The 21,496-nt window shown below is 34.4% G+C and overlaps 1 protein-coding gene across 1 annotated transcript; it reads left to right on the forward strand.

The window, feature by feature from the left end:
* The first annotated feature begins 16,857 nt into the window (after nucleotides 1–16,857).
* LOC133703756 (G-type lectin S-receptor-like serine/threonine-protein kinase RKS1) lies at nucleotides 16,858–20,454 on the forward strand. Its single transcript, XM_062128396.1, has 7 exons — nucleotides 16,858–18,401; nucleotides 18,483–18,614; nucleotides 18,883–19,025; nucleotides 19,153–19,363; nucleotides 19,442–19,679; nucleotides 19,788–19,938; nucleotides 20,014–20,454. Exons 1-7 carry the CDS (start codon nucleotides 17,135–17,137, stop codon nucleotides 20,305–20,307), a joined length of 2,436 nt encoding a protein of 811 aa, XP_061984380.1. The 5' UTR covers nucleotides 16,858–17,134; the 3' UTR covers nucleotides 20,308–20,454.
* Nucleotides 20,455–21,496: the final 1,042 nt, after the last annotated feature.

Raw genomic sequence — 21,496 nt, forward strand, 5'->3', positions numbered from 1 at the left:
CAACTAATTGTTGCTTCTTCAAACACCATGCAAACACATTTGAACCAAGAGAGAAAACACAACCTGAAGTTCTTTTCATATCATCAACACATCAATCCTAATCACTATTATAAAATCCAAAGCTCAGAAGTTCAATCAAATTTGATTCCATATATACTTTATAGTGCATTGAATAAATCTAAGCATCTTTTCAGCAACTCCAATATGAAAATAACTTGGAGAATGTTGATGTGAGCTATCATTGAGAAATTATAGGATGAAGCTGTCATGGAGAGATTATAGGAACAATAGAGAGATTCAAGGAATCCCTTGATTTAAAGGGTCAAACATTATTCTTGCCTTTAATTAAAAGATCTTTGTGTATTAATAGACTAACAATTGTTGTAAAGAAATACATAGAAATAAGAGATATATTTTCAAATACTGTCATGGTATCAGAGCCAGGCCAGTTCTGGGATTGCTTTCTTCTCTATTAACCTTTGATTATTTAAATACTTCTTCACCAGTCTCCATAAAGATCACCAGAGACGTTGATAAATCTAGTGATCTTCCATCCAACTTTTTCATCAATAAGTTAACTATAAAGATGGCTAATGTTCTGACCAAAACTTCAGCCCATACAACTAAACCTTTTGTTGTTCCCATTAGAATCAAACTGAATGACACCAATTATGGACTTTGGTCTCAAGTTATCGAGATGTATATCTCTGGCCAAGATAAGTTGGGATATATCTGTCACGAACCGAATCCCGGATTCATGACCGGCACATAGGCAAGGTTCCCCTCCAAGGTTCCATACCTATGCGAACCCAAACTTACATACAAACTTATCATTCAAAACTCAATCAGAGTTCAACGCAACACTAATAACAAAATAAACTTCATAATATAATTTGATTGTCATAATACAAGAGTTCATATAAATTCATAGTTTTGGAGCATTAACTAGACATAAAAGGAAGGTACAAATTACAACAAAAAAGCAGGTTCGAAAGGTTCAATAAAAATGACCCGCTAACAAGCTATAAGCTTGAAAAGATAAATAATGAGATTGTGAGTTCAACAACTCAGTGAGTAGATAACGTTTAATACACACACACAAGGTAATACAACAATGAAAAATATATATACAAGTATGGCTTTAGGTTCTTATAGGAAGGTTTTTCAAATAGGCCATAACAAGAATATCATATGGTAAAACTCATCAGAAAATCAAAATGCAATGAGCATGAGGCTCCATACTGTGGGATGATCAGTCCACACAGGTTGGTGACTCCCCTGACCAACTAGGGTTCAAATACGATGTGCACAAAGACTAACACTACCCTGTTAGCATGGGTATTCTGACTAACATATCATAGGTTCATAATCATAATCAAATAGACATATTCATATTTCAAGGCTCAACTTATGACATCAATCAAATGAGGAGCTATCAATTCAGAAGTCAATTCAAAATATATACTGGTTCATATCAAAAATTCAAATTCAATAATTGATCATGCTTTATCATAACAAGGATAATAATCAACATATATATTATCAAGAAGCATGATCCAATTCATATTAACAAATCAAATATTTATAATATTTCTCATGCATATGGAAAATTATCCACTCACCTGACACGAAAGAGCTTAAAGCTGATTCCAAAGGAAATTCTACTGACGTCCCGCCGGTAAAATATCAGGATTATCTGAATATAAAGGAGACATATTCAAGAATGACTCAAAAGAACATATAACCTATTTAATACATTTATCTAAGGGTATATTTCATAACCCTATATGTTTTTAGACTAAACTATTCAACAATCCAGGAGGTTTAATGATGCCAACATAGATATTCCAACTACAGAGGATACAACTGATATGCCAACTACATCATCAAAGGACATAATTGAAGCAGATACAGAAGCCTCTCTCTTCTCAGTACCCGACAATCCTTCTTCTGTGAATACTCCTGAGGTAAGCTCTCATGTTATATCTTCAGACTCTCATGATATAGATACCATTGTTGGCTATACTTTACCTATCAGGTGTAACAGAGGCAAACCACCCAATAGATATTCTCTAGAAGTTGAAAACCAAAGATTAAAATATTTAATTGCAAACTTTGTATCTACAACAAGACTTTTTAAACCCCTCAAAAACTTCGCATATGCACTGTCCTCATGTCATGTACCTACAAGTGTTCATGAAGCATTGGCCAATCCTGAATGGACTCAAGCCATAAAAGAAGAAATGAATGCTCTATTAAAAAATGAAACCTGGACCTTGGCACTTTTACCCGAAGTAAAAAAACCAGTGGGGTGCAAATTGGTGTTCTCTATCAAGCACAAAGCAGATGGATCAATTGAGAGATACAAAGCACGACTAGTGGCAAAAAGCTATATACAGACATATAGGGTAAATTATTAAGAGACCTTCTCACCAGTAGCAAAATTAAACACAGTGAGAGTACTGGTATCTCTAGCAGCTAATCTTGACTAGCCACTACATCAGTTTGACGTAAAAAATATCTTCCTCCATGATGATCTTGAAGAGGAAGTCTACATCAATATTCCAACAGGTTACATAACAACCTTAGAATCCAAGATGGTGTGCAAATTGTAGCGAGCATTGTATGGGTTAAAACAATCACCTTGAGCATGGTTTAAGAGATTTAGCTTGACAATGAAGAAATATGGCTTTCAACAAAGTAACTCAGATCATACGTTCTTTCTAAAACATCAACAAGGCAAGGTGACGACTTTAATAGTCTATGTGGATGACATGATCATCATAGAAAATGATCCTGAAGAAATATTAAGGCTCTAAGAACAGCTTAATACTAAATTCGAGATGAAGAATCTAAGAGGACTTAAATACTTTCTGGGAATTAAGGTTGATAGATCAAAGCAAGGTATATTCCTTTCCCAACAAAAATATATTATAGACTTATTATCAGAAGTTGGACTAGTGGAATGTAAACCTGTAGACACACCAATTGTTCAGAATCACAAACTTGAAGAATACATTGACCAGGTACCTACAGATAAAGTAAGGTACTAGAGACTGGTAGGAAAACTTATCTATCTCTTACACACACGCCCAAATATCGCCTATGCTGTGAGCATAGTGAGTCAATTTATGCATTGCCCAAGCGAAGATCACATGGAAGCAACAATTATAATTCTTTGATACTTAAAGTCTTCCCCTAGAAAGGGAATTCTGTTTTCAAAGAATAACCATATAAAGATAGAGGGATATATAGATGCAGATTGAGTGGGAAATATTTCTAATAGAAAGTCAACTTCAGGGTATTTCACCTTCGTTGGAGGGAATCTTGTTATATGAAGAAGTAAGAAGCAAAAAATGGTGGCATTGTCAAGTGCTGAGGCTGAATTTCGTGGGATGGCTAAAGGTCTTTGTGAACTTCTATGGCTTAGGAGATTGTTAACAGAAATCAGCTTTGCGCCCAACTACAAGATAAATCTGTTCTGCATTAACAAGACTGCTATCAATATTTAACGTAATCCAATTCAACACAACCGAACAAAACATGTAGAGATAGATCGACATTTATTAAGCAGAATCTAGAGGCAAAAATCATTCAGTTCCCTTTTGTCAAATCTGAAGACCAACTGGTAGATATACTCACAAAGGCGATGCGTAGCAAGAATTTCTATAACTCACTTGACAAGTTGAACATTCAAAATTTATACGCACCAACTTGAGGGGAAGTGTTGGCGTGAGCTATCATTGAGAGATTAGAAGATGAAGCTGTCATGGAGAGATTATAGGAACAATAGAGAGATTCTAGGAATCCCATGATTTAAAGGGTCAAACATTATTCTTGCCTCTAATCAAGAGATCTTTGTGTATTAATTAGACTAGCAATCATTGTAAAGAAAGACAGAGAAATAAGAGATATTTTCAAATACTATTAGAGAATTCATGAACCTAAAAAGTAACTTCCTGCAAACATTACATTGTAGTTGTGAAATATAATAGATTCTCAACCAAATTTGTATAAAATATATCACCCACCATCTTTCCTCTATCTTTCATTAACTTTCCATTCATCACCAAAGGCATTTTAGCAGGTTTTAAGCCAAACATTCTGATTTTTTTAAGAATTTTTTCAGCGAACTTCTTCTAACAAATAATATCATCATCATCTTGATAAACCTTAATACCTAAAAAGTGATGTAGCAACCCCATTTCATTTATCTCATATCTTTTTATCATTTCTTTCATAAACTCTTCAATTCATCTTCCATTACTATCCATAATTACTAAATCATCAATATATAATTCAACAATAAGAACATCACTTTCACCTTGTTTCTTCACATACAAAGTAGGCTTTCTTTTCCTTCTCTTAAAGCCCTGTTGAATGATGTAACTGTCACTTTAGTTGTACTAAGTTCTCAGAGCTTGTTTCAGACTATATAATGTCTTATTCAATAAATACACCTTATCTTATTTTCCATTAACAACAAAATATTATAGACAGTGCTTGACGTAGCGGAAGTCTATATAAAAAAAGGATCACCGTCCTTTTTCTCTAATTTTGTTCGAGTCCACGAACAAGGAATAAAACACTCGAATCCACGAGTAAAAGATTAATGTTTCTGAATGAAAATTTTTATTCAATCAAATATAAAAAATGTCTTTCAACGAGAAGGGTAGCTTGTTTTTATAAGCTGCAAATCCTAATCCTAATAATAAAAGTACTTATAAATTTAAATAGCAAAACAGGAAAAAGTCCTACTTTAGAGACGTAATTCAAGGTTTTGATTTGTAAGCAAATAAAGTTATTCTGCAGGGAACTTCAATGGGGAATCCACGTGAATTAAGGAAAAGAGCAACAGGGGAGAACACGCTGCTTGCTCTTGTGTATGTTTCCTCACAGAACTAGGATTCCAGTGTGGCCTAGGATTTATTCGTTAAGCTGTCCCACATCAGTCTCCCCTGCTTGAAATGAATGCGCCCTCGAGTTGATTAGGTGAGAAGGACATTCATCGGGAGGGTGGTATTCGAATAGGTCAGCAACATTGAAGGTGGGAGATATGTTCATGTCTACAGGGAGGTCCACCATATACACATTATCGTTAATCTTCTGCAGAATTTGGAAAGGATCATGCTTCTTATCGTTTAGCTTGGTATACGTCCCTGTTGCGTATTCGCCCTTTGCGTAGATACACCATCACGAGATCTCCTACCTGAAAAATTTGAGCTCACCACTTGCAGTCTGCGACGACCTTATCCCTGGCATTAGATTCTTCTAGGTTCGTCCGCACCTCCTCCTGAATTCCTTTGATCCTGTCCGCTATATGTTCTGCTGCGATGCTAATACCAGGAAGTTTGGGCAGAGGTGCCAAGTCTAATGCATGCTGTGGAGGTTGGCAGTAGACAATTTGAAATGGAGTCTTTCCAATGGACCTGTTTATCATGTTGTTATAGGCACATTCAGCCTGTGCCAACGTTAGATCCCATTGTTTAGGCTTCTCACCAGATAGACAGCAGATTAAATTTCCAAGAGTTCGGTTCACCACTTCCGTTTGCCCATCACTTTGAGGGTGTCTTATGCTGCTGAAGTTTAGAGATGTGTTAAATCGCCGCCATAAGGTTCTCTAGAAGTGGCTTAAAAATTTTATGTCCCGATCAAAAGTGATAAATGTAGGGACTCCGTATAGATGAACGATTTCTTTGAAGAAAAAGTTAGCGACATGCACGGCATCAGAAGTTTTCTTGCATGCGATAAAATGAGCCATTTTAGAGTATCTATCCACTACTACAAAAACAGAATCAACACCACGCTGGGTTCTTGGGAGTCCCAGGATGAAGTCCATTGATAGATCTTCGTACGGGGCTGCTGGAATGGGTAATGGCATGTACAGACCCGTATTCTGTGATTGCCCTTTGGCTGCTTGGCATGTAGGGTAGCATTTGACATGGTTACCGATGTCTCTCTTCAATTGGGGCTAGTAATATCTTTCTTCTACCAGGGCCACGATTTTATCACGCCCCAAGTGACCACCTAAGCCGCTACTATGCAATTCGTAGATCATTTATTCACGTAATGAACTCCTAAGAATACATAGCTGGTTGCCCCGAAATAAATATCCTTCTTGAATATGCATTCTGTTATGAGGGAGCCCCTGCAAACATTGTGCCCAGCTGTTTCCAAAGTCTTCATCTTCTGCATACAACTCTTTAAGATGGTCAAAACCGATAATTTCAGCTTTTATGGTTAGAAGTAGTGCTACTCTTCGGCTCAGAGCATCAACTACTTTTTTAAGTTGCCCGACCTTATGTTTCAAGGCAAAAGTGAACTGTTGTATGAAGGACACCCATCATAAATGCATTCAATTCATACTATTCTAGCTGTTGATGAACTGTAGAGCATGATGATCGCTGAAGAGGATGAACTCCCTCTGCACTAGGTAGTGCTCCGACACCTTTAAGGCCCAAAACATAGCATACAATTCAAGTTCATATATGGACCATTTCTGGCGAGTTGCACTGAGTTTTTCGTTATAGATTGCAATGGGTTTGCCTTCCTGTGATAAGACAACACCAATGCCTACAATAGATGCATCACACTCCATTTCAAATAATTTATCAAAATCTAGCAGTGCTTAAACTAAAGTTGAAGACAACTTTTCTTTAATAAGTGCGAAGCTTTGTTCTGTTTTGGTTCCCCTATGGAATTTTCCCTTTTTCATGCATTCAGTGATTGGTGCGACGATCCGACTAAAATTTTTGACAAACTGCCGGTAAAACATTGCAAGTCCATGGAAACTACGCACCTCGCTGACATTCATTGGAGTAGGCCAATCCTAGATGGCTTGGATCTTTTCTTCGTTGACCTTAATTCATCAGTACTCACAACAAAACCCAAAAATAATAAACTGCTGGTCATGAATTTGCACTTCGTGAAGTTAACATACAACTTATTCTGTTGCAATACCGTCAGTACTTTTCTTAAGTGTTCAAAGTGGTCAGACTCACTTTGGCTGTAAATCAATATATCGTCAAAGTACACCACCACGAATTTGCCAGTGAAGGGTTTAAGTACCTGATTCATTAGTCACATAAAGGTACTCGGGGCGTTGGTTAGTCCAAAGGGCATTACCAACCATTCGTATAAACCCTCCTTTGTTTTAAAAGCAGTTTTCCATTCATCCCCGGGTCGAATTCGAATCTGATGGTATCCACTCCTTAAGTCAATTTTCAAAAAGATTTTGGATCCTGACAACATGTCTAGCATATCCTCTAGGCGAGGGATGGGAAATCGATACTTAACTGTGATTTTATTAATGGCCCGACTGTCTATGCACATGCGCCAACTACCATTTTTCTTTGGTACTAGTAAGGCTGACACTGCATAAGGGCTCATACTTTCCTGAACCAGCCCCTTTCTGATCAAATCTTCCATTTGTTCTTATAGGATATGATTTTTTTTTGGACTTATCCGATAGTGTGGTCGATTTGGTAGACTAGCCCCTGGAGTTAAATCGATCTGGTGTTGAATATCGCGCATGAGAGGTAACCCATCCGGGAGTTCTCACGGTATGATTTCCTGAAATTCTGCTAGCAAGGGCTGCAATACCTGTGGGATGTTGGGAGGCTCGACCCCAATTCCTCCGCCAATTACTACTGCAAAAATCTCCATTGACTCCTTGGCCTCCTCCATAAATGTGTATCCATTTACCAGCAACACTGTCTTCTCTTTAATCTTTGGTTTTATGGCAGAGAACTCCTCTCGTATGGAACCCAATACCATTTTCTGTCCTTCTTTCATGAAGACATAGACATTATCACGTCCTTTATAGGTGGCATCCACGTCAAACTGCCATGGCCTGCCTAGAATCATATGGCAGGCATCCATCTCAATAACATCATAGGTAATTTCGTCTAGATAATTCTTCCCGATGGAGAATTGAATTCGTCATATTTCAGTAACTTTTGCTTCTGCTCCCTGTTTGATCCAACCGATTTTATACGGTGATGGATGTTTTTCTGTTTTTAATCCTAGCTTGGCCACCATGTTTTTAGACACTATGTTCTTACTATTGCTGCTATTAATAATAACATCACATACCTTTCGGTTGACAGTACATCTGGTGCGAAATATGTTGTGGTGTTGCGACTGATCTGTTTGTTTTGGTGCCAGTAAAAGTCTGCGTACTACAAGAGAGCGTGATAGTAGTTCTCCATCATCCCCTCTGATAATTTCATTCTCGTCATAGGTGTAAGTTGTTTCATCCTCTTCTTCCTCTCTTGCCAGGTACGTTTCTTCCCTTGGTTCAATTAGATTTACTGTGCTGCGCCTCGGACACCGATTTGATCGATGCCCTGGTTGCCCGCATCTATAGCACTTGTCTGAATTTAATCGAGCATAAGGATTCCTTGGTGCCTCCGGAGGCACTATCCTTGTAATCTTTGCTGGTGCCCCGCTACTACTTGACCCTTTAATGGTACTGGATGGTGGGGGTTGATTCATAGGTGATTTCCCTTTGTCTGCTGCAGCATGGGTGGGATCAAAAGAATTCCTCGTCACAATGTTTGCCTTTGACCTGTCTAGTTGTGCCTCTGCTTTTGTAGCCAGATTAGTGGCTTCATTTAAGGAATAAATGGTCTGCATGGAAACACAATCTTGTATGGTCAAACGCAGCCCACCAACAAACCTACTGACTTGTTGTGCATCTGTTTCTAACAGGTTATTACGTGAGGATAATCTGTGGAATTCTTCGATATAGGTTTGCACCGTTCTGTTTCCTTATTTACAATCCTGGTACTGTTGAAACAGTATTTGTTCATAATCGGGTGGTAAGTACATGTCTCACAGAAGTTGCCTCATTTTTGCCCATGTTTGTACCATTTCTTTCCTCTGACGCATCCGCGTGAGTTATAGTTGCTCCCATCAGACAGAGGCTCCTCCCAGTAGTCGATAAGCAACTAACTTCACCTTTTTGTCTTTAGGGATTTCCATGTAATCGAAGAACCTCTCCACTACCGCCAGCCAATCTTGAAACCCCTCAATTTGCAGCTGACTATTAAAACTGGGCAAATCCATTTTCATACCGAATGTTTGTGGTTCTCGCTCTCCCATATTGCGCAGTCCCTGTCGATTGTGTCGAAACATGTGTTCGACATATTCCTCATCATCACTTAGTTCATCCTCGTAGGCTAATTGCCTACGTGGAATCAGATGACGTTCATGCGTTCTTTCTCTGTAATTCTCGGGACCTGCCTCACCTTGCTGCAGATTGTTTCCTGTTGTCAGCCTTGCAAGAGTCGTTGGAATTGCTTGTAATGCTTGCTGGGTTTCTCGCTGGAAAATCCTGAATTCAGCTTGTGTGATCATGCCCTCTTCATGTTTGCCGTCATCAAGGACTTCGTTTTCATTTCGGGTGTTTGCCATCTGAACAAGTTAAACCTGCTCTGATATCAACTGACATAGCAGAAGTCTATAAAAAAAAAGGATCACCGTCCCTTTTCTCTGATTTTGTTCGAGTCCATGAACAAGAAATAAAACACTCGAATCCACAAGTAAAAGATTAATGTTTCTGAACGAAAATTTTTATTCAATCAAATATAAAAAGTGTCTTTCAACGAGAAGGGCAGATAAATTTAAATAGCAAAACAGGAAAAAGTCCTACTTTAGAGACGTAATTCAAGGTTCTGATTTGTAAGCAAATAAAGTTATTCTGCAGGGAACTTCAGTGGGGAATCCATGTGAATTAAGGAAAAGAGCAACAGGGGAGAACACGCTGCTTGCTCCTGTGTATGTTTCCCTGCAGAACTAGGATTCCAGTGTGGCCTAGGATTTATTCATTAAGCTGTCCTACATCAGTGCTATCGTTGTATCACCTTAGCTGGCATGGAAACATTAGTGGATCAAAGAGGAGTGCTATCGTTGCCACCAAAGACAGCAAGGTTTCCATCATCAGCAATCTTGAAAATTCCAGTACTAGATTTCTTGAGTGGAGTTTCTCTGTTCGCAACCCAAACTACTGTTTGCTGGGAGAGACTTTGTTGAACCATATTCCAACATAGCGGCTTGGGGATTTTCCGGGACTGAAGAAGCCTAGTTTGAAGTTTCCATTGGATGATACAAGAAATTGATTTTCACTACCAGATACAAATTGGGTTTGAGTTATGGTGTCGATTGCTATAGATGGTGACAGAGTATTGAATACATTAGAAGCAGTAGCATGATAGAAAATTTTATTTTAGATTCCATTATGACTTTGAAACTTCATGGGTGAACCTCTGGTGATGATAATATTGTTGAGAGAAAAAGCGATCACATTTAATGCTTTTTGATATTTCTGTGAGTGTAGAAATCATTCACTAGAGAGAGATGCTAAAATCTACTTAAATATGTAGGGCATGCCATTTTAAATTGGTTAGTTGAATTACTTAAAGGTAGTCACGTCAAGGAAGTAACGTGTTCCATGCAGCAAGATCATGAATATTCATGGAGGGAGTTCCACTACAATTTGGCATGAGTATAGTCTTTTATATTCTAGTACTTCATATAATATTTATTTTTATTTTTATTTTTATATTTTCTCCGGATAAGTAGAATAATCTTTATTATATATGTAATATAAATAAATATATATGTTTATTATATGATGAGCACAATTAGTTAATTTTTTGAATATTTATATTTGTTACTTTATTTTTCTAGTACTTATCTATTCTTAAATTTGCACTTATATTCTCTTGAACTAAATTATATTTGATATGATATACATTGTTTTGATAATTATGTGAATATCTATTATGCCTTGATATATATAAGACTTGTCAGCAACTTCATACTAAGAGAGAGTAGTTAGTCTATGTGCACATAGTATTCTGTATACTTAATCGGTGAGAGATGCATCGGCTTGTGGAGACTGATCCTCCCACAGTAGTCACATTCGGATATCATCTGATCTCTGACATGTATTCCATTATTTTATGATAATATGCTTCGTATGTATATGTATATCAAGATAAATTGACTTGCAAATTATTAATATCTAAAATATATATTAAATTAATGTTATTTTCTTAATGAGTTGGTTAAACTCACCCCTTATTTTTAATATTATTTGAGGTTATTAATTTTTGTTAGCAGGTGAACTTTGTTGAGTGTTCCTGTTTCTTCAGTTTTGGTTGATATGCTTCGCTTTGTTGAGTGCTTCTGTTAGTGAGGTTTTTCTTTTAGTTTTGATTTGATGTCTTAAACGCTCCACTATTACATTATTTTAGTTAAACTTTTAATTTTGACAATGTAATGAGTATTATGAATTATTTCAAAGTGATATTTGATTTTATTGGTTTTGAATAATATAATATTTTAGAACTTTACGAAATGCTGTATGAATTTTATAAAGTTTTGTTTATAATAAGTACATTATGAGACTTGGCGTAAGTGTAATGCCTTGTTGACACCGCTGATGCGTTATTGATTAAAAACTCGGGATTCGGGTTGCGATTCTCTCTCACAATCCTTAAGACTATGTTTTCTCAGAAATTATAATGTTAAATGTGACAATCCTTAAGAATATGTTTTCTCACAAATTATAATGTTAAATTTGATGACTGAATTACTTTTTTTTAATGAATAAAGCAATTTAATTAAATATTTTAATAATAATGAAAAACTTATTTTTTGGAAGGTAGCTAAATTATTTAAAATATGCTAAAGAATGGTTTATGACATGTGTATGGATTAGATTGAATACAAATAAATGATATAAAATAATTTTAAAAGAAGTAAAATCATAACTTCTTACTATATATATATATAAAAACCAATTCAAGGTTTTCAGACCTTTTTTTTTTTTGTCTAAATTATCTTTATATCTCAACTAAATATATGTTTAGTAATGCGGTTTAGAGTGCTTATATAAAAATGTTTATTAATTAAAAATATAATAAAATAATATTTTTTAAAATATTTTTATTTTTAATATCAATACATTAAAACTATAAAAAACATCTAAAAATCATTAATATAATACTTTTTCGAGTTTAAACCCAATAAAAACCTAAATCTTTACACCGGTTGAAATGTTATTTATAAGGAGTGAGAAAAAAAAGGTTGTGTAAATAAATATTCTATCTCCAACCTTGAGGACGAAGTTGATCAAATGCGGGAAAGTGATGATGCTTGTGGAAAATAGGGCCCAAAAATTATCCTAAAGATGTCAAGCCCAGCTTATATTAAAATGATCAGACCACATGATATATATATATATATATATATATATATATATCCTTCACTGTTGAAATAAAATGAATTATTCTGGAGTTGGAAGTTCACAATGTTTACTATAAAGTTTTCATTGTTTAGCTACATTAAACCATTTTTAGGATGATGCTATTCGATTACCTGAAAAAATGGTTGAAGGGACAATTCATCTCTCTAGACTTCAGTTTATTTTTCAAAATCTTTTTTTTGCCTATGTTATTTTTTTAAATTTGATTTGTAATTGTTTTAAAAAATTCATTCTTGCACCGCATCCTATGTTATTTTAAAATTTGACTTCAAAATTTATTTATATATATTACCTTGCCATAGAGTTCTTGAGGTGTCATAGAAAGATCTCAATGTTTGAGTGATGTTAAATTTTGTAAAATTAGAGATGAATTGTGAAAAATAAATTTAATCTATATAAAATATACAAAAAGAATTATAAATAAATTACATTAACTTTATAAATAAATTAAACATACCCAATATAATTTAAAAAATAATCATTACTTAAAAAAAGCCAAATAAGCAAAAACAAATTACAAAGAAAAGTACTAATCAAAACAAAATGCAAAAATTATTTTAAAAAATACATATAAAAAATAGTATTTTAAAAAATATAAAATAAAATAACAAGGCCAAGTGTGGTGGGTGTGGGAAGCCAGGCTAAGTGCTTGGCCCACCAATAAAAGACCCGCATGTAGACCTACAAGTTCAGGCCCACGCAAGCAAACCTTTTTATTTAATTTTTTTTAAGTTAAAAGGGTTGACGGTGTATCGTCCATTCCATCTGTTGACAAAAAAAAAAGGATAACGTGTTGTCTATCATTCCTAAAAATCTGATCATTGTTGTGGCTGAAAAAATAAGATTCTTGTTTTTTCAACTCAAAAATCTATTTTCAAATTATTATTTTTTACCTGAAACACCTAAGTAATATCTTTGAAACCTTGTTATACCAATCTATGGCCTCCAAAAATATTAAAAACTACCCTAAAATTCATAATCAACTCAAGATAAAAAAATCTTCCTGAATTCAAATATTTTTTTCTTAGTCGCTTTCAAGATAAGATAATATATTATCTTAATTTTTCTCATTATATTAAACTATTTCACACAAAAACATATTGTTTTAGTAGCCAAAATAATCACCAATAAGAACTTTATTTTTCTACGTTGAAATCTAGCAATCACCTCTTTATCCTAAAAAAAAATAAAATAAAAAGGAGCTGAAAAGAAATAAAAGTAAAGTTTGGGTTTAATAACTATGAAATAGCCTTTATGTGTGGTTTATTAGGTTGAGTTTGTTGAAACGAACGTAAAACTTCATGATTTAGATCCTATTTATTTGTTGAAAAGTAATTTTCTTTTCGAAAGTGAATTCCGGGAAAGTGAATTATTTTCTGATATTTGGTAGTGTAATAAAAAATAAGTTGGAAAACACTTTCCAGTGTTTGGTAATGTTATGGAAAATGAGCTGGAAAATAACTTATTAATGTTTTATTTTTCTCAAGTTTATTAAAATAATGAGGAACAAATCTTACAAATTAAAAAGTTGAATGAGAATGAAATTGAAAAAAAATATAATTTCATAAACTATCTCAAATAAAATAAATAATAATCAAAATAATAGAGATTAAATCTAAAAAATAAAAAAAATAAAAGATGAAGAAATTAAAATAATAATAATTAACATTTCATAAATTATTTCAAATAAAATAAATAATAATCAAAAGAATAATGACCAAATTTGATACATAAAAAATTTCAATAAAAAAATGATAAAGAAAAAACAAATAACAATTATAAAAATGAGGACCAAAGTTAATATAAAAATTAAATTTTAAGAGATGAAATTGAAAAATAAATATTCAAAACAAAATATATATAGCAATCAAAAGTTTGATGACCAAATTTGATATAATCAGCAAATAATATGATATTTCTAAATTTTTCACAATTTCCGGAAAGTGTTTTGAGGACTGAAAAAGTTTTTTTGTTGACTAACTTTTCTAATGACAAATAAACACATAAAAATTTAAAAAATAATTTTTTTAAAAATAATTTTAAAAAAATAAATATGACCTTAAAGACTCGGAATGCGTATCAAAGACGTCATTCAAGAAGTAGAAAAAGCAATCCAAGGCAAAGTCCCTGGTTCAGTGTTTGTCCATGAATGTCCAAGTCAACTCTATTTCATTTGTTAGGTCATAGTAGATCAAGAGCCAGGAATCTTCTAGGGCTTTTTTTAATCTCCAACATTTATTCGGATCTTCTGCTAGGTGTTCTCCGTCAGCCATAGCCGCCGCCGCCGCCCCTCTCTCCTCTTCATCAAAGTCAACTCTACTTTGTCTTGTCGTATTATTAACGAGATAGACCCCTCCTGCCTTGTATGCCACTCTACAAGTAAAGTCTAAATCAAAACCGTAAAACAAGCTCCATGGACATTGTGATTTTTAAAATAGTTTTTTATTTTTTATTTTTTTAACATTTATATATTAAAAAAATATATTTAAAAACACAGGCAGAAACACTCGCAGACATGCCGTAGAAGTGTAGAACCCTTGACTAGAATAATGGAGGGGGTAATTCCATTGTTCGTCCACCAAGTTTTCTTTCTTCGTCAATATTCAAGTAGATGAAATATTTCTTGAAGTTTTTTCTTGCCAAAACTTTCCAATGTGACAATTAAGAACTGATTATTTATAGTCCATCGATTTCCCCTCAAGATAGGGCGCCGCCTTGACCACCTGAGTCTAGGTTTGGGTTTTTTTTTTTTTTTTTAAAGGGAAAGTTCCCTTTAATTGTTTTATAGAAAAATGTAATTTTGTTGGTATTATATTACTGTTATAATTATCATAAGATTTAAATAAAAGTGAGTTATAATTATAACTAAAATATTAATTATTGAAATTTCAAATAACTTTTCCTCCACTCCAATACAATTTTCTTTAATAAATCCTCCAAGTTTTTTTTTTCTTCTAGGATGAATGTTTACAATGGTACTTTTTTCATTGTTTCAAGCCCCGAACGGACCTAATAAGTGGATCTAAAAGCCAGCTAACATAGAATATAGATCTATTTGGATTAAAAATAATAATAAAAATAATATTATTTGATTTGGTCCAAACCTGATTATCAATTCATTGATTTTTCTTTATCAAAATAACCTTGATTTAATTTTTTTTTATTAATCAGGGTTAATCCTCCTAACTTGTATCTTATTTTAAGTCAATTCTTGAATCGAATTTTAAAACTATATTATAAAGTTTTTTATGTGTCTTAGTCTTAAAAATCTTTTGTTATCACCTATTAATGGGAACAAGTCAGCAATATTAGGTCCCATTGATGGAAGAATCAAAAATGCAATTAGATATCAAAGTCACTAGCTCTATGAGGATAGATCCAATGACTTAATCACTTGAAATCTTAATACAACTATAAATCTATTCTTCAATCTACGATGGATTCATGAATAAATCTGCAATCAATACAAATTAAAAAAAATAAAAAAAACCCTCAAAGATCGAGGGAAAAAACCAAACAAGGCCATAAATAATTTAAATTCCTTATTTTGGACATTTGAATACATCAAATCTAGAAATTAGATTTAGAATTATTAAAAAAGAAAAGAAAATAAAAAAGTGGGGAAAAGAAAGAGAGGTTGCTTCTTTGACAGCAACCAAAAATTAATGTGTGTTTTTTTAAAGAGCAACTGTTTAGAGAAGGGAGATAACGAGAGTCTAGTTTTTTTTTTTTTTTTTTTTTTTTTTTTTTTTTTGTAATACTTAAAAACTTTAGTTCCCTCCAAATTAACTATATTGTGATTAATAAATAAATCATATTGTTAAATAACATTATATCATTTTGACTGGTTAAGAAATCCCATTCCGTTTAAAGAAGGTTTTGTTTTTCAATTTTTATAAACAAAAATAAAGGTTTTTATTACACTTTAAAAATATTCTTTCAATATTTTCAGGTTTAATTCATAAAAAAATAAAAAATCTTATTTTAATCATAAAATATCATATTTTTGGATTTAATGTCTTTAAAATTAAATATGTGTTTGATATTATGCTGTATTTGTTTTTTAAGTGTTTGATATTGTGTTGTATTATTTTTTTTTAAAGTGTTTTTTTTTGCTTGAAAATATAACAAAATAATGTTTTTTTTTATTTTCAATATTAACATATTAAAATTATTGAAAAATATTAAAAAACATTAATTTACTTATACCCTAGAAAAAGATTTTTTCTAGGTAAAGAACAAAAACAATAACATCAGGGTTTTTTTTTTTAAGGTGCTAATTAAAAAAAAACCCTTAAAAAAGAACATTGTTCCGAAAAAAAAATCGTTATTTACATTGTGAACATAAACTAACCAAACCTAACAAATTAATTAGAAACTAATTAGTTTTATGTTGACTGATTGGAGAATTCTAGTCTTTACCAAATCTGGTTAGTAGATTCCTCCCCCATAATAAACGTTAAGAGATATAAAATGAAGAAAATGGAGCCAAGGTCGTCACTCTTGGAAATCACAACGAATTTCATTTTTATATATAGGCAAAAAAATTCTTTATATAAACTTACCTTGCTTTGATAGTTTTTTCCTCCTTTTTACTTCCAAATGATCACTACATCACATGACCATGATCTTTCTTCCAATTCAAACTTGCCCTTAAATGGCGACGAATATTTTTTGATTTCAAGAATCCAACATCTTTCTTGGTGTGTGTGCTGCGTCATATTTTATAAAATTCCTAGAGCGCAGATATGTAATTATCAGCCAAAGAAGTCAAGGCATATCATCTTGTTTAAAGGTACGAACACCTCCTCAAAGCAAGAGTAACAACAATTATCAGCCAAAACAAGTCCAAAAGCTCAAATGAATGCAGACAGACTGTTTCTGTATTCTTTGCTTTTGATTCTCCAATTCATTTTTTGTGCTTCCAAGGACTCCATAAGCACCACCCAAATCATCAGAGATGGTGATGTTTTGATTTCCGGAGGAAATAATTTTGCGTTAGGATTTTTCAGTCCAGGAAAATCTAGCAATAGATATCTTGGGATTTGGTACCATAAATTACCTGAACAAACAGTAGTGTGGGTAGCAAACAGGAACCATCCAATCATTGGCTCCTCAGGGGTTTTGTCATTTGATGAATATGGAAACCTCAGTCTCTATAGTGACGGCAATCGAAATGTTTCAGTATGGTCTGCAAATGTTTCAGGGGAGGAAGCTGATACTTCTGTAGCTCAGCTTTTGGATTCAGGAAACTTTGTTTTGGTTCAAGAAAGTGGAAATATTTTATGGCAAAGCTTTGATTATCCAACACACTATGTATTGCCAGGAATGAAACTTGGGCTGGATCTGAAAACAGGTCTTGACCGGTTCCTGACATCGTGGATATCAGCTGATGACCCTGGGATTGGAGACTACTCATATAGGGTCAACCCTAGTGGTTCACCACAAATCTTTCTATACAAAGGCCAAAAACGTGTCTGGCGAACTTCCCCTTGGCCTTGGAGACCACAGAGGAGGTCATACAACTCTCAATTTGTAAATAATCAAGACGAGATAGGCATGACAACTGCTATCCCTGCTGATGATTTTGTTATGGTGAGACTACTGGTGGATCATTCAGGGTTTGTTAAGGCAGTAAAATGGCATGAAAGCGATGGCCAGTGGAAGGAGACGTGGAGGGCACCACGGTCTAAATGCGACTCGTATGGATGGTGTGGTCCGTATAGTACTTGTGAACCTACTGATGCTTATAAATTCGAATGTTCTTGTTTGCCTGGATTCGAGCCCAGGAATCCAAGTGGTTGGTTGCTGAGAAATGGGTCTACCGGTTGTGTCAGGAAGCGTTTAGAGTCTTCATCTGTATGCAGGAATGGAGAAGGGTTTCTGAAGGTAGAAATTGTATTTCTTCCTGATACTTCTGCAGCAGTCTGGGTGGATATGGATATGAGTCATGCAGACTGTGAAAGAGAATGCAGGAGGAACTGTTCATGCTCTGCATACGCAAGTGTAGATATTCCAGACAAAGGCACTGGTTGTTTGACATGGTATGGGGAGTTGATAGATGCAGTTCGATATAACATGAGTGACAGATATGATCTGTATGTTCGAGTCGATGCACTTGAATTAGGTACTTTTTTCCTGCTTTGTTTCGGTTACTGCCATTTGAAACAAAAATTCTGAATTCCTCACTATTTTCACTTTCATGCAGCTGAGAATGCGAGGAAATCAAATGATTTTCTTGCAAAGGAGATTCCTGCCATTCTAATTCCCACTGTTTTTTCAGCTTTGCTGGTCATTAGCATAGTAGCTTATTTTTGGCGTAAGAGGAGAGGAAATAAAGGTAAGACAAAGCAAGAACTACTACACATGGTAGAGTAAGGAATTAGGAAAATATTAAAATCTGAAATATTGCTTTAGCAGCATAAACACAAGGTTGTTTTATGCAATATTCACAGCAGTTAGATGTTCTTATCGACTGTCAGTGTTACCTGTCAAAAACTTTTTTGGCAGCGGGTTACCTGTAATGAAGCTTATATATGTCCAACATTTTGTGCCTTTCTTAGAAATATATTATTCTGCTTAATTTTGTGATTAAATCTTCAAAATAGGTACCTGGGTGGCAAATGAGCTCCGGAGAAGTAGCAGTGATCAAGATTTGCCATATTTCAAACTCAGCACAATATCTGCTGCAACCAACAATTTTTCTCCAGATAACAAACTTGGACAAGGAGGTTTCGGCTCAGTCTATAAGGTCATCTCCTATGCATTATATCAGATGTGTGTTTTAGTCTTTGATATGATTCATTTTGATGATTTTTGCAAGTCCTTGAACTGATTATTCTGAGTTGTAAAAGTTGACTCCTGTAATATGATTTTAGGGTGTGCTACCTGATGGTGAGAAGATTGCTGTAAAGAGACTATCAAACAATTCAAGACAAGGGATAGAAGAATTTACAAATGAAGTTAAGGTAATTGCAAAGCTTCAGCACCGAAATCTTGTGAAACTTGTAGGCTGTTGCATTCAGGGAGGAGAACAAATGCTAATATATGAGTACATGCCAAACAAGAGCTTGGATTCATTTCTTTTCAGTAAGTTTCTTATCGATATTTGACAGTCTACATCAGTTTAATGCAGTTCAAATGAAAAGGTGAAATGTTTTGTTACAGATGAAACAAGAAAGTTGTTCTTGGATTGGAGCAAAAGGTTTGACATTATTGTTGGTATCGCTCGTGGAATCCTATATCTTCACCAGGACTCAAGGTTGAGAATCATTCACAGGGACTTGAAATGCAGCAACATTCTATTGGATGCAGAGATGAATCCAAAAATCTCAGATTTTGGAATTGCTAGAATATTCAAAAGCGACCAAATTCTGGACAACACAAAAAGAGTTGTGGGAACATAGTAAGTACATTTACTCACCCAGAGATATAGATTAATAGAATACCATGCATGGATTTTCATCAAGAATGATAACATTAACTGGCAATCTTCCACATTTTTCTTGTGCAGTGGCTATATGTCACCTGAGTACGCAGTGTTTGGAAAATTCTCGTTGAAATCAGATGTGTTTAGTTTTGGGGTCATGTTACTGGAGATTGTAAGTGGAAAGAAGAACAACGAATTTAATCCTCAAAATCCTGCCCAGACCTTGATTGGACTAGTAAGAAACTTCTAGCACTATACCTAGAGTTAATTTTTGAACTCCTCCTGTATGCTAATGCTATGAATCACACAGGTGTGGGGGCTGTGGAAGGAAAACAGAGCATTGGAGATAGTCGATTCATCACTTCAGGTGCTGTATCATCCTCAAGAAGCTTTGAAATGCATTAAAATCGGTCTTTTGTGTGTGCAAGAAGATGCCATTGAAAGACCATCCATGTTAGCAGTTGTTTTCATGTTTAATAGTAGCGAAACAACCATTCCTTCTCCGAAACAGCCTGCTTTCACTTTCAGAGAACCTTGCATTAGTCCTCACGTAGCAGTGTCTGGCTGTTTGAATGTGACAATGACTGACATTGAAGGTCGTTAGTTAAAGATGTGCACCTGCTTTTATGTCTTTGTACTTTAGATTCTTGAAGTAACGGGCTCTGCAAGTTGCCACTAAATATTTGTAATAATGCTAGCTTTCACTCCCTTCACTTATTGAAGGACTAATTGAAAATTGTTAAAGAATAAACTGTGATCAGCTTACTGCACTTGATGAGAAAAAAAAAAAAAACTGATAAATCGTTAACGCAAGCAAAAAAGGAGTAAAAAACACAGCAGACAAGAAGTTGACAGAGGGTTCTTAAATCAGAACAGGAATCCTAGACCAAAAGCACTGTCTAACAACAGGAGACAAAAAACAGACCACTAACAGAAACTTTGTGGGTCACGAAAGTTTTTCTGAAATGGGTTCCGCAGCATAATAGTTTTTCTTAAAAAAAAATATGAAAGTTTTCTGAGGGTATTTTTTATATGAAATTTCCATGTCAGAGTGATACAGATGACTTGTGAGCTAGCACATTTGTTTAAATAGTAATCTTTAGAGGCTGCTAAGGATCAGTCAAGAATTTGAACATGGAAAGCAACGTTTCTTGTTAGATTATTTATATGCATACATACAAACTAGGGTTCCCCTTCTACACATTCATGATGTAGGAACAAACTGTTAGTTGCTCCTAAAAGCCTAGACTGATAGTAGGGAATAAATTTATTCCTATATCCCACTAGATCATAGCATCTCAGTTGAAATTCCATCATGGATCTCATAGCGGGCCGCCCCAACGCTTCCGACCCCAAGAGAAAGAGAATGATTGCCAAAGAAGAAATATACTTTCCCGCTACCATAAGTTTAGGCTTTGGGAGCAATCGTGCAGTTTGTTCCTGCATCAATACCTCAGTTCCATCAAGCTTCAGCTTGATTAGAATTACTGCTAGTAAGCAAAGTAAACGCCAATAGAGGGCATCCAATCAATGGATCCTCAGGGTTTCTCTCCATCAAGAAACATGGAAACCTTTTTTCTATGGTGACTCTGACCAAAGGTTTCCAGTATGGTCAGAAGATTGTGCTCTCGGAGATACTTGTGAAGCTCAGCTCTTGGATTCGGGAAATCTTGTTCTGGTCCAGGCTAGAAGTAAGGGAATTATGTGTGGCAAAGTTTCAATTTTTCTACAGATACCATGCTAGCTGGAATAAAACTTGGTTTGAAAAGGAAAACAGGTCAGGAACTGTTCCT

Source organism: Populus nigra, chromosome 9 (genome assembly GCF_951802175.1).
Source record: "Populus nigra chromosome 9, ddPopNigr1.1, whole genome shotgun sequence".
Lineage (NCBI taxonomy): Eukaryota > Viridiplantae > Streptophyta > Magnoliopsida > Malpighiales > Salicaceae > Populus > Populus nigra.

What these genes read in the sequence shown, in the direction of transcription:
- LOC133703756 (XM_062128396.1), top strand. Translation starts at nt 17,135, where the DNA reads ATGAATGCAGACAGACTGTTTCTGTATTCTTTGCTTTTGATTCTCCAA. An exon ending in TAAGAGGAGAGGAAATAAAG is followed by an intron (nt 18,615 to 18,882) that starts GTAAGACAAAGC and finishes TCTTCAAAATAG; the next exon opens with GTACCTGGGTGGCAAATGAG. An exon ending in AAAAGAGTTGTGGGAACATA is followed by an intron (nt 19,680 to 19,787) that starts GTAAGTACATTT and finishes TTTCTTGTGCAG; the next exon opens with TGGCTATATGTCACCTGAGT.